Genomic DNA, 14,717 nt, shown 5'->3' on the forward strand with positions numbered 1-14,717 from the left:
ATAACACAGATGGCGGTGTGCGGCAAGAATTGCTGAGGCTATAATTTTTATTTTAAAAACTCTGCGTTGTCCTCTAAAACCAGCGAAAGTTCAAATGATCAATTACCGCAATACACTCCTACGTGTCTTCTTTCATTTTCAATTAGATCATTTATAAGGGACAAGGATCTCTGGAATATTTGCACAATAGGAATGATAACATAAACATGTTAATAAGCTGTATGTCATTATTAATTTCAAGCTGTAATGAATAGTTTCATTCAGAACAGAGTAATAATAATTTCAAGAAAACTAAATATTACAGAAAAAAACTATGGTTCTCAAATTCTGGGACATGTAATTATGCATTTTTATGAAAATTCAGTTTGTAAGGATGTTTTTATTAGTTTACAATGCAAAAAAATGGATAAAACTTAAATATATACAAATTGGAAATTGGTTAAATTAAATATAGTGGACTCCAAACTTAAATATAAATAAATTGGGAACTGGTTAAATTAAATACAGTGGACTCATTAAAGGAAATTAAAAATGATTTGTGAGAAATATTAACTAATGAGGTTGTAGGCAAGAGTATTAAATGAGCCTATTATTAAATGAGCCTACATAAACGATAAACTCATTTAAAATATATATGCTTAAAGGACTAAGCATTCACGATCTTCTGATGGTGACAGAATTTCTAAGACTGGGTTTCCACTTGTCATTTCTAAATTTCTATTTAAATGTGCATTACAATTGCTATATTTTTTTTTAATAACCAGTTTGTAAACCCCTATGCATACGTCAAGGACATCAGAAAGAACACAGGAAAAGCAATCATAAGAGATCTTAAATATAAAAAGAGTTTATAGTTTACCTTAACAGCATAATATTCTTTAACTTCAGGCCTAATAGAATCAAAGTCTCCACTGATGAATTCAGGCAAAAAGCTGAAAGAAAGAGTTCCAAGTAAGTCAACTAATTAAGACTACTTTTGGTTATCCTTGAAAAACTACGCCAATAGGATGTCTTACGCTCTTGGTTTCTATATGGTATGTTTAAGAGTAACTCTACATAATTCATCAACTTAGTCACACTATCAGTCAGTATTTATCCTGCTTTAAAAAATAGAGATTAAAGAAGATTATTGGTTTGAAAAAGTCCCAGTTCAAAAACCCTAACATCACGACCCCATCTTTATATATTACTTTCTACATATATACAAACTTTTACATTATTGTGCCCTCACACAAGTCCACAACTTCAACAAATTTAAACAGACGAGGAAGAGGATTAGGCATTCCCTTTAGAGCCGGAATCAGTTCAGACACATTTTCCAAATATCCTATTGACACATTTCCAGGAACAGGAGGCTTCCAGACAAGTTTGAAATACTACACAAGTCAGTTACTAGACAGAGGGAGAGAATTCCCCAAAGTAAAAGTTTTTAATTACATCATGAGTATCTTATTTCTCTTCTCTACCGTTTACATTTTTTTCAGAATTCATCCAGAAAGCCTACCTCACTCTACATACATTGCCATCGTTTACTTTACATAAAACATTCACATGACCTGGTAGAATTTCTTCCCGGTGTGGAAAAATTAAGCTTCCTTGGATTTAGCAGTGCTCTAACAAAAAGCCCTAGCCTCCTGAGTCTCTAAAATATATATAATGTAAAGAAGGGAATGTTTACTTTCATCCTACAGATATATTCTTCTTTTCACACACCATGAGAATTAGATGTGCCGACATTTATCTAACTGTTCTGATTCAAAAGAATAATAAAACTTCCGTGTGTCTTTTCAAGAGGGCCAAGTCGCTATATCATGGACTAGATCTCTGGCTAAATGGAGACTAAAGTTTCATTTCGCTAAGTATTACATGTCAAAAGAGTTGAAGCCCCAGGACTTGGAGACATCTTTAAGTCATAAAAGCCAAGACAGAGGCTCCCGGAGAGATTTTACTGACATACCAGTGGGGTGGGGCTTAGGATTCAGGGTCATCAAATTTCCACAGAGACTCTTGCAAAAGGGGGAAGTAACCTGCCACAACCCACTTAATAAATTGAGGGGGAAAATCCTATTTCCTCCTCTTTCACCCATGGTGTGCAGCTACAAGCACAGGACAATGGACCTGGCCATCACTGCAGGGCCAAGGTGTAAGAATTAGAGCTTTGGGGACAGAGGTAAAACGAAACTAGATGCAGAACACCTTGTGTATGCCCTCAGGATGAAATGAATAAAGCTGAGAGGCGCCTGGGGGGCTCAGTCGTTAAGCATCCGACTTCACCTCAGGTCATGATCTCACGGTTTGTGGGTTTGAGCCCCGTGTTGGGTTCTGTGCTGACAGCTCAGGGATTCTGTGTCTGTCTCCCGCTCGTGTGCAAACAAATACACATTAAAAAATAAATACGCATTAAAAAATTAAAAATTAATAAAGATGAACATGAAAAACCCAATACTAACCTTGTTCTTTCATACAATTTTTTTTCAAGGTTTTAACGTAATTGGAAATAGGACTTCTTAGGTCTAACCTCATCTTACTAATCTGTGTTAAGTCTTCTCGGAGTTCTATGTCTTCCTAGAACAAACAGTAAGAATGTTCTACCACACTGGTCTGTACTGCGTAAAGTGCTGGGTTTTGTTTCCTTTTTGTTCTTGTTAACCAACGATGGTTAACTATTAAAATTTGGGGTATTTAATACAACTATTACATTAAATGATTCCAGACATATTCACTGAACATCAAGCATACAGAAAAGACAATAGTTTATTTCAGAATAAGGCAGAATTGGAAAGTACCTAAGTTTTCAGTCACTTGCCTGGTTTCAACATTTTCCTGTAAACTGGTCTCCTCAAAACGTGTATGCCACCACATCCATTACTTTCAACTTCATTTTAGACATATTTAGGTAAATACATTGCACCCTACCCATATGAAGACTAAAAATAGCCCGTTTCCTCTTTCTTCATTGTTTTTCCTGTTGCAAAAACTCACTGATTTTTTAAACTTTCTTTAAAATGCCTCCATCAGCCAACATTCAATAACTCATACAACAAAGCTCATACAGGTCACAGATTGTTTTAAGTGCTTGCTAAGTTCTGAATGTTTGTGTACCTCTGAAATGCATATGTTGAAGTCTTAACCCTTAATGCGATGATGCTACAGGGTAGTGAGGCCTTTAGGAGGTGATTTGCTCAGAACGGTGATGCCCGTGTGAATGGGATTAGTGCCCTTGTACAAGAAACCCCAGCTCTCTTGTCCCTGCCACCATATGAGGACACAGTAAGAAGACAGCCATCTATGAACGAGGGAGTAGAACTCATCATATGCTAAACCTTGACCTTGACTTCCCAGCCTCCAAAACTGTAAGAAGTGTTTACAAGCCACAAGACTGACTTATATGGCTCTACAAATTTTAGTCCCTCAGACATCTAGAATCAATTTGCCAGTTTCCAAATATCATATTGATTTTGACAATAATAAAAATGAAAAATAAAAACTGATACACACAGGCAGCTGAATCTCTCTCCCCTTAGGATATAGAATTTTAAAGACAATTAGATCTCTTTTTATTGTACACTGTGAATCACGAAGGAAAGCAATCATACAGATTTACTTGTATTTTCATATAAAATATTCACAGGAAAACAAACTTACATTGATAAAGGATGACAAACTTTGATTAACTTTTAATATAATTTTCTCTACAACAACATGCACGCTTTAAAAATGAACAAAGATTCTTATTTCTAAGAAGGCTCATGCCCAAAATACACCTGGTATACATGCTGAGATGACTGCAGTAATTGTAAACTTTCCTCAGAATACCGTAGTTTTTGAAACTTCCTGAAATGTGCTTTTGGACACAAGCAATTAAAAGCCCACCTCACATTTCTGAGGCACTGGTTGCCATGGTGCTTCGGCATTCTGAAGAAACACTGGGAATGACACTTCACAGATGTCGAAGCCTGATGTCATGATATAAAAGACAGTTTACACGGGAAGATTATTTTCACAACTCTCTGGGGACTGACTGCTCAAGCAACTGACTAAAGGTAGATGGAATTCTCTCTCCACTGACCACACCTCTGTTCACTGTTGTCATCGATCAGACCGGTACACCTCATCCTGGGATCCTCCCTCCACTGGCACTGGCCGGCTGGTACTAAAAGGTGTTCCGAGCGCTCCATAAATGGTGCAGCCTCCTTTGATTTTTACGTTTAACTCTCATCGTACTTGGCCACTCACTAATAACAAAATACAGAGTTCAAAAGGAGCAGAGATTAATTAATGAGCTAAAGATCCATCACATGTAATAATCAACAGGGAGGCTGATATATTTAGAAAACATCCCTAAACACGATGCATGAGCACCAAGTACAGAGCTGTTGATAAGAATATAAGATAGAGGAGAAGGCGGAGGGGCATGGAGAGGGGTAAAAAGAACAGGGTGCGGCAGAATGGGGAAAGGTGGTAGGAAAAGGGGGAGACAGGGAGGCAGAAGACAAGAGTGAAAAAGAAGCAGGAGGAAAGAAACACTTATTACCAACTTCCTATTATGCCTGGCCCACTATTTCCTAGCTTGTCCCAATGACTGAGCTTGTCTGAGCTTCATTTCCTCACATGTAAAATGAAGCTACTCTAAAGCAGTTGTGGAGATGATGAGTTAATCGATGTAAAGCACTTAGAAAACCCTGGTACACAGCAAGCACAGTTTAAAGCTTCCAGCTAAAATAAATGTTACTAGAGAAGCTAAGTAAGGAGCCTGTTATAAGGCTAATGAGAGCTAGAGCCAAAATTCAAACCCAGGCAGCCCCATCTTTGATCTTAGACAACCACGTCCACAGCCTTCCACACGTGCATGCACATTTAAGGAAACAGAAAAAGACTTCATCGTGGAGAAAGTTCTGTACACAACCACATCACTCCCCTAGGGTTTGATTCATCAGTGTTAATGTGGTCAACCCGTGGTCAACCTGTGTATGTTACAAATGGATCACCAAAGCGGGGGGGGGGGGGGGGGGGGGGGGGAACACTTAGCACTGGTTGCTAAAAAAAGGATGAGATTTTGATTAAAGGAGTATGTTAGAAGACTGTTTGAGAACACTGTTGAAAAAGAGTATGGCTGTAGATACAAGGGAAAAAATGGTACTCCATCTAAAGAAAGGAGGGGACGTAGAGGCATGATGTTATGATGAATGAGGTCATCATTCAAAGATCTGAGCTAACATTCTCTGCAAAACCGCATAACTTAAATAAGGGGAGGGGGGCAAAAAAGGGGGGGTCCAAAGTATAATAAGGAAAAATGACTGTGTATCTAGAAGCAATTAGTTCAACTGTCTTCATAAATAAGTCTCTAAATGTAATAAAGATGTCAAGAAATAATTAAATAGTTGTATAATTTTGGACAAAAGATATTCTGAGGAAATAGAAAACATACAATGACAAATCCTATTAAACTGTATAAAAATGTACCAATGTGCTTATAAAATAGTAATATTTTTATATATGCAAAATATACAATATGTGTGTATGTGTGTGTGTGTGTGTGTGTGTGTGTGTATATATATATACACATATATATATATATATATATATATATATATATATGAAAATAGTATGTAATATGAAAACAGTACTCCAGGGTCACCTGGGTTGCTCAACCGGTTAAGTGTCTGACTTTGGCTCACATCATGATCTCAAGGTCTGTGGGTTTGAGCCCCGTGTCGGGCTCTGTGCTGACAGCTCAGAGCCTGGAGCCTGCTTCAAATTTTGTGTCTCCCTCTCTCTCTGTGCCTCCCCTGCTCGTGCTCTTTCTCTCTCTCTCTCTCGCAAAAGTGAATAAACATTAAAATATATACAAATAAAACAGTACTCCAAGGTGGTAAAGGAAACAAATCCAGTAGAAAAACTGTCAGAGGCTATTAACACAAGGAAAAGTCACACAACAAATACAAAGAGCACTAAGTATATGAAAACATGGTAACTAACTACTTATCAAGGAAATAAATATTAAAGCAATACTAGGATACTGACTTACACAAGAACTTGTCAAAAATTAGGAAGAACAAGTGTTGCTAGGCTAAATAAAAGCACAGACTACTGGGATCCTGAGTGGAATACAACTTACAGACCAGCAACCCCACTTGAGAATCTATCCTACAAAAATATACTACATAGAGTATCTGTGCGATAATAATGAGAAAAAAACTAAATGTTCAATAATACAGGAGAGGTCAAACAGAGTATCATGTACCCTAACAGGGAAATTAGGCAGCTTGAAGATTAGTTGACTTCATCCTAGAGTTGACAACTGTCCCAGAGGAAATGTCTACTCCAAGTAAAAAAAAAAAAAAACAAGTTGTAGAAAAATGTCTATATTCTTACCTTGTTTTTACATACAAGTTGCTTATCACTACTATATATAACTTGATAAATTAAAGATAAGGACGTACCCGTAAAGCCATGACCACAACCTACATCATCAACATACCCAACACCTCCAAAAGTTTCCTATTAATTATTAAATTTTTTAAAGAACAGTTAACATAAGATCATTAACATTTTATCATTTTCAGTGTTCTAGTCTTTCACTTCCTTGGTTAAATTTATTCCTAAGCTTTTAGTTTTGTTTCTTTTTTTTTTTTTTTTGATGATTTTGTAAATGGGATTGTTTTCTTAGTTTCCTTTTCAGATAATTTTTTGTTTGTGTATACAAATGCAGCTGATTTGGGGGCACTGATTTTGTAATTTTGCTCTTTTTTTGTTCCAATAGATGTTTTGGTTATTTTTTAGTGTGTGTGTGTGTGTGTGTGTGTGTGTGTGTGTGTGTGTGGAGTCATTAGAGTTTTAGAGATATAAGATCATGCCATTTGCAAATAGAGCTCATTTTACTTCTTCCTTTATGATTTGGTTGCCTTTTATTTCTTTTTCTTGCATAATTGCTCTGGCTAGGACATCTAGTACTATGCTGAATATTGGTGGTGAGAGGTGAGAATCCTTGCCTTTTTCCGGGTATTAGAGGAAAAGTTTTCAGTTTTTCACCACTGAGTATGATGTTAGCTGTAGGTGTTCCACGTACACACTTTATCATGTTGAGGAAATTTGAGAGTTTTTAATCACAAAAGGATATTAAATTTTGTTAAATGCTTTTCCTGTATCTATTGAGATGATAATGTGATTTGTCCTTTGTTCTGTTACTGTGGTGTAACCTGTTGATATGTCAAACCATCCTTGCATAGCAAGGCTAAATCCCACTTGGTCATGGTGTGTGATTCTTTTCATGTGTTCTTCAAATTTGGTTAGCTATTCTGTTAAGGATTTTTTTATACATGTTCAATGGGGATATTGTTCCATAGTTTTCTTTTAGGATCTCTGGCTTTATACCAGGGTAATGCTGACTTGATTTTTAAAAAATGGAAGTATTCCTTCTACTTCTGTATTCTGGAAGAGTTTAAGCAGTATTTGTATTAATTTTTCTTTAAAAAAATAGAAAAATTCATCTATGATGCCATCCGTTCTGGCCTTTTCCAGTTGGAAGGTTTTTGATTACCAATTCAATCTTCTTATTTGTTACTGATCTGTTCATACTTTCTATTTCTTCTTGACTTAGTCTTGGTATGCCTTATTGTATACTTCTAGGAATTTATCTATTTCGTTTAGGTTGTCCAATTTGTTGGCACATAATTGTTTATAATAGTCCTTTATGATTTTTTTTTCCTGTGGCACTGAATTAAAATGTCTTCTTCATTTATGATTTTATTTGAATCTTGTCTCTTTTTTCCTTGGTTAGACTGCGTAAGGATTTTCAATTTGGTTTTTATCTTTTCAAAGAACCAACTCTTACTTTAACTGAGTTTTTAAATGTTTTTCTCTCTTTCATTTCTTCCTGTTCTAATCTTTATTTCCTTCCTTCTATTAACTTTGGGATGAGTTTGTTCTTTTTCTACTTCTCTGAAGTGTAACGTTGAGATTTTTTTTCATATAGAATTTTATTACTATAGACTTCTCTTTTAATACAGATTTTGATGCATCCCTTAAGTTTTAGTATTAACAGTGTGCTTTAAAACAATAAAATTCAAAAGAAATGCAAATACCTGTAGACATGTTCATACATTTTGGTATAAGCATGAAGGAAATCATGGTAGTGAATGAATTAAGCTGTTGACAATGATTGATCTCAGAGGATGGGTTTTTTTTTAAGATTTTAATAAAATAACTATAGAATAACTACATGAGATAACTGAAATACCTAGAAAAAACAAAGTAACAATAATGGAAATATAGATAAAAATCTCTGTATCACATAGTTAAAATAAAGATTAAGGACAGAGTGAGGAGAAAGAAATGATAGGGGAAAAATATAACTTTGCAAAAAAAAAAAGTTGAATTAGAGAAAAAGCCAAAAAAAAAAAAAGGTACAAAAAGGAGAAAGATCTGAGGGCTCTTACCCTAGAAGAAAACTTTCAGAAATATTTTTTGAATCCTTCTTATATGCCAGTCTCTGTATTTCATTCATGCAGTTTATACTTATTAATTAGTAAAATTTTACTTGATTTTCATAATAGTCCCATAAGGTTGATTTTTCTTTTTATTTTAGAGAAAGAGAAAGCATGTGCAAGCAGGGAAGAGAGGCCGAGGTGGGGAGAGAGAGAATCTTAAGTAGGGTCCATGCTCAGCACAGAGCCTGACATGGGTTCAGTCCCCCCAACCCTGGGGTCATGACCTGAGCCAAAATCAAGAGTCGGACACTTAACCAAATGAGCCACCCAGGTGCCCCAAAGTTGATTTTTAACATCCTAATTTTATGGTAGAAAGCCAAGTCTGAGAGATAGGAAGCAACATACATAGATGTCACACAGATTCATAGTTTCCTCCTCCTCCTCTTGCTACATTCCCTTCACAAGATGCAATTCTAGTTCTCCCAAAATCTTGGTCCTTATTGGAAATATGCCCAACCAGAGCTGCCTGATAATCAAACAGCAGTGTGAGTGCCGTGCAAAGTTACTCCACACCATATGCTATCAATTCCTAAGCACGCTCAACTTAAACTTTTAAGGCCTGTGACTTAATGAATAGAGAAGTGATAAAAAGAGGCACATTTACAAAATCATGAGACTTCCTGAAAGTATATTTCATTCTAGGTAGTGAACAAACAAAAGATTTAATTCTGTAACTGACTGCTCTAATTCAGTATCAGCAATGCAAATTATGTGGGTAAAAAATTAAAATATACGGACTGCTATCACTGTCTGTGCTACGGGAATTAACCTGTAACCACTGTAACCAGTTAGAAAACCAGACAAAATATGTGAAACAGTGGTATCCGGACAGTAGAAAATAGGCAGCTCAGGATAGTACTTGCTGGAAAAAGGGGAACAGGGGAGATGAGCTGTATTATTGCCTCAGCTTTCTTTCTGGAGCCAGTTTCTAGCCCACCGCACAGTGAGGGAAAAGTCAGAGATCAGTGGTCTCCCCAAATGAGGGGACCAATTTTAACAGAAGATGAAAAGCTAGGATGATCACCAGAAACCAATGGTCTCGACAATTCCCAGAAATAAAACACAGTTGGGTAGAATCCATGCTCCGGTCATCAAGAGTACAGATAAACAGGTCATTAAGTAGAGTCTCACTTTAAAAGTAAGACTAAATTGGGGCACCTGGGTGGCTCAGTCGGTTAAGTGTCCGACTTTGGCTCAGGCCATGATCTCACAGTTCGTGGGTTCAAGCCCTGCATCAGGCTCTGTGCTAGTAGCTCAGAGCCTGGAGCCTGCTTTGCATTCTGTGTCTCCCTCTCTCTCTGCCCCTTCTTTACGTATTCTCTCTCTTAAAAATGAATAAAATAAATAAAATTAAGACTAAATTATTCCCATAATAAAAGTTGCTCTGGACCTACCTCAAGAAAGTTTAAAATAAAGCTTCCAAAGTATCAGAGCCTGGAGCCTGCTTTGGATTCTGTGTCTCCCTCTCTCTCTGCCACTCCCCCACTCATGCTCCATCTCTCTCTGTCTCTCAAAAATAAATAAATTAAAAATTTATTTAAATTTATTTAAATTAAAAAAATTTTTTAAATAAAAAAAATAAAATAAACTGGTATAATGTATAAGTATATGCCTAAAAATCCCTAGTTTATGACATGTGCACACACAGCAAGAGAAACATGCTTACAAAAATATGAAACTGAAAAAGGTATGTAAAAATGTGAACAGTGAGAATCATGGTGTTTCAGGTTCTTTTTATTTTTTCTTTGCATCTTCCTGCATTCCCCAAGTTCATTATAATGAACTTGTATATTACTTCTATAAGCAGGAAGGTAGGTGAGGATAGGGGATGATACACCGTTAAGAAAAAAGAATAAAGTTCCATCAATAATCAAAAAAGGTAAAGGGGCGCCTGGGTGGCGCAGTCGGTTGAGCGTCCGACTTCAGCCAGGTCACGATCTCGCGGTCCGGGAGTTCGAGCCCCGCGTCGGGCTCTGGGCTGATGGCTCAGAGCCTGGAGCCTGTTTCCGATTCTGTGTCTCCCTCTCTCTCTGCCCCTCCCCCGTTCATGCTCTGTCTCTCTCTCTGTCCCAAAAATAAATAAACGTTGAAAAAAAAATTAAAAAAAAAAAAGGTAAATACTAAATAGTACAGATTTGGTTCATTTAAATGAATTTCTTTTTCTACTGCTATCATTTATAATTATGATTTCATCGAGATTGCTTGTATACAGTTTTGTTTAAAATTGAACAAGGGGCGCCTGGGTGGCGCAGTCGGTTAAGCGTCCGACTTCAGCCAGGTCACGATCTCACGGTCCGTGAGTTCGAGCCCCGCGTCAGGCTCTGGGCTGATGGCTCGGAGCCTGGAGCCTGTTTCCGATTCTGTGTCTCCCTCTCTCTCTGCCCCTCCCCCGTTCATGCTCTGTCTCTCTCTGTCCCAAAAATAAATAAACATTGAAAAAAAAAATTTTTTTTTTTTTTAAAATAAATAAATAAATAATAAAATTGAACAAAAAAAGCAGTTTGGTTCAGACTTTTTGGCTGAAATTGCTGTTTTTGGTAACCACTGCCACCTATATCCTCACAACTCCATCCTACTGAAGCATGAGAATGCATCAGTGCCGTCCACGACCATCAACCCTTTCTCTGCACCGCATCAGAAGTGTTCGTTGGAGAACAGCTACTGCACAGAGGAAACTCACCACGAAAGCCCTATTATTGGTAATAGGAATCATAAGACCACACTACTAATGTGAAACTTTTCTTCTCACTGACTGATATAATGGGAAGATGACAGAAACTGAGGTTGTTTTTCTTGTTCCTAACACAAGGAACTGCTCTCTAGTTACTAATAACCTACTAATGTACAGCCTAGCAGGAACAAATTGAATACACACTAGAGGCCGCTAGTGATAAATAAGTGAATTTTGCATGAAGTAAAAAACATGATGAGAGCAGTACAAAGAAAACTGCATTCTAAGCTTCTAGCTTCAGCTGCCTTTTTAAGTACTATTCTTCAAGTCAGAAAACATTTTTTTCCATCTATAAACCTCTCCTAAATTTTCTTGAAATAAAAGAAATAGAGCTGGGCAAATTTCATCTTGAAACGACAAATCAAGGAAAGTTTTTAAATATCTGTATTACCATATTATTAAAGCAAAGCTGTCCTTTAAAGCAATGAATCCTTTTTATAGAGTACAAATTAGGAGAATAAGTTATTCTCTTAATTGTCACAAAGATTCAGATCAAGTAAAGAAAACCTTATGCTCAATGATGTAAATCTGTCTTGGTTATACATTCATGGAGAGGAAGATATATATATACACACACACACACGTATATTTATATGTATATGTATATGTGTATATATATATATATGTATATTTTTTAATTTTTTTTAATGTTTATCTATTTTTGCAAGAGAAGGGACAGAGCCTGAGCCAGGGAAGGGCAGAAAGAGAGGGTGACACAGCAGGCTCCAGCCTCTGAATTATCAGCACAGAGCCCGGCATGCGGCTCAAATTCACAAGCCCTAAGAGCATGACCTGAGCTGAAGTCTAAGACTTAACCAACTGAGCCACCCAGGTGCCCTGGGAAAGGAAGATATTTTTAAAAGCAAAAGAGATCTAAAAAATATCCCAAGTCCCACAGAAAAATCATGAATCGTAAGAGTGGGGTTTTAAGGAGTTTACTTAGAAAAAAAAACGCATGATACCATGAGTTCAGGGAAAACAGAATCATCTGATTAAAAGCAAGCTTTTCTAAAACCGAGGTAGTGTACATATACTATATACCCTTTTTAAAAAGTCTGTGAGGAATGTTATTAAATTTCTCAGAACGCACGGGAGGTATTTTTATCACTTCTACGTATGACAGGTAACCATTTAATTCCTCTTCACTGTCATCGAGAGTGTGAGGAATAAAAAAATCACAGATCGAGGGGCATTTTACATCACAGTAAACTTTAAGTTAGAGGAGAACCCAGGGTAGCAGAAGTGTGCAGATTACGAGAGACCCTGAGAAGATCCCAAACCATGATGATAGCACAGCAGCCAGAGAGAAAGCGCTGGGGGCGGGGGGCATTTGTGGAAATGTCGTTTGTGTCTGTATTTGCATCTGGTTGTCCCTACCCATGTTCACCGAAGCGAACACAGAGTGGATCCCGGTGCTAAGCACAGCCCCCTCCACTCAGGGGTCTCCGTATGTCAGCCTTCCCATCAAGGGCGCGGGCAGTCTTCCCCCTTCGCCCCCTCAGGGGGGTCAGTCACTCGTATGTCCTTACACAAGAAAAGACAGGCCACTGGGAATTCAGGGGCAGCACCCGGTGCCCAGCTCACACTTGTTCTTAGAACACAAATGCAACTGCGGATCTGGTTTCCAGATTCCAGCAGATTCCCTCGCAAGCCCAGCTTTCCAATCCTTCCACTTACTCTTAGTTATAATATTTTCGACTGATTTTGTTGTTGTTTACATCGGTCAGAGTTGCTCTGTTCTTTACAACCAGGACCCCTCAATGAGACAAAAAGTTAAATAAGAAGTTCCTGACAACGTTAACAAAAGAGCTTTTAGTATCAGTCTCTGATTCTCCTCTTAAATAAAAGCAACTTTAAGAATTGCTTTACTGGGTCAGGAATATGCTTTCATACTTAATCTCTGAAAGTTGAAGACATTAAATTTTTATGGAAGAGCGTGTCTAATCATTCTTTAATAACTATTAAGCACATAGTGACCTAGTTCCTGGGGATGAGACGGTGAAAAAGCCAGAGACAGTACAATGCTTTCCACTGGGGTTATAGGCGGGTGGGAACATGGAAAGAAGTGGTTCCAACATGTTGTGATAAGTGTTACGATAAGGGAAGTACCGGGTGAGAGAACATCTCAGAAGGACAATGAACTCCACTTGGTAAAGCAAGACATCTAGCCACCAAATACCCTCACTGAGGTTCATTTAGGATTTGTCATCTACGGCCTGTGGGGAAATGACTATTATTTTCAGGGAAAGCTATCTAAAAAGGAGTAAGACTGCTCAATTAAAAATATTTATTTATCGGGGCACCTGGGTGGCACAGTCCGTGTTGAGCCTGGAGCCTGCTTTGGATTCTGTGTCTCCCCCTCTCTCTGCCCCTCCCCTGCTCGCATTCTCGCTCTCAAAAATAAACGTAAATTTTTTTAATGAAAACAAAAATATTTATTTATCATCTTTCATTCGTTAAATTGGGTCCTATGTGCCAGAGTTATTTCCCAAGATAAATAAAACAACAACAAAGAATTGTGTGAAATTAAATAGAAACACCCACAGATAATTTTGACATAATATGCAATGATACGTAATTATTGCCTAGAAAATTTTAATTTATGCCTGAATTAGGTCTGAGGAAACAAAGACTTCTGGGGAAACCCAAGGGAACTGAGTTTTGAAAGGAGTGTATATGACTTGGAAGAAAGCAGAAGAGGGATTTTATGAAAGAATTTTAAAAGAGGGTTTTGTTATAGAATAGGGTTTTATAAGTTGGTCAGACATGGTGTTCTATAAAAAAGTATCTCCGTGTGATGTTAAAACTAATTCCTTGGCCTTTCAATGTATACTCCCATGGTTTTGAAAAATAACTGACCAAGTAGGATCAGTATTTCGATGGCACCAATATTTTTTTTAACGTTTACTTATTTTTGAGAGCGAGCACGTAGGAGAGGGGCAGAGAGAGAGTGCTCCAAGCAGGCTCCGAGCTCTAAGCGCAGAGCCCAAGCTAGGGCTCCAACTCACGAATGGGGAGATCATGCCCTGAGCTGAAGTCAGACACTTAACCGACTGAGCTACCCAGGCGCCCCTAGATGGCACCAATATTTTAAATAACCGTTGCTAAAGAGTGCTAGTGCTCACACAAGTGCTCCCTTCACGGCTGCTCCTGCCCCGAGGAGCAGGTCCCAGGTGTCAGGCACCCCAACACGGTATCCAGCAGAAATGGACGTAACCAAGCATCCAAAGCTGAAAACAGAGCTCATGGATCGAAATCCTGTGGGACCGACAACTTCTTCCCTACAGTTCAGGCAAAACATGGCGAATCTCATTCAAGAAAAGTACTAAGTGCAATTCCAAATCATACAATTTGGATTGATAAGTCAACATCTTTAATGTTCATGATTTTTTAAATTATAGTTCCTATGAGCCTGGGCATTTATACACTAGTGTCTCCTTGTTCATCACTTAAGTTCCCTTCCCCCAACCTTCTGAAGTGATAGAGTATCCAGAGAT

The 14,717-nt window shown here is 37.7% G+C and overlaps 1 protein-coding gene across 7 annotated transcripts in view; it reads right to left on the reverse strand.

Moving 5' to 3' along the window:
* TPK1 (thiamin pyrophosphokinase 1) overlaps nucleotides 1-14,717 on the reverse strand; it is a 359,317-nt gene that overhangs the window by 184,334 nt on the left and 160,266 nt on the right. For all 7 annotated transcript variants that reach the window (XM_043589802.1, XM_043589806.1, XM_043589804.1 and 4 more), the window contains one exon: nucleotides 860-932. In XM_043589802.1, coding sequence (XP_043445737.1) covers nucleotides 860-932 — 73 coding nt within the window. The remainder of the gene's footprint in view (nucleotides 1-859; nucleotides 933-14,717) is intronic.

Source organism: Prionailurus bengalensis, chromosome A2 (assembly GCF_016509475.1).
Source record: "Prionailurus bengalensis isolate Pbe53 chromosome A2, Fcat_Pben_1.1_paternal_pri, whole genome shotgun sequence".
Lineage (NCBI taxonomy): Eukaryota > Metazoa > Chordata > Mammalia > Carnivora > Felidae > Prionailurus > Prionailurus bengalensis.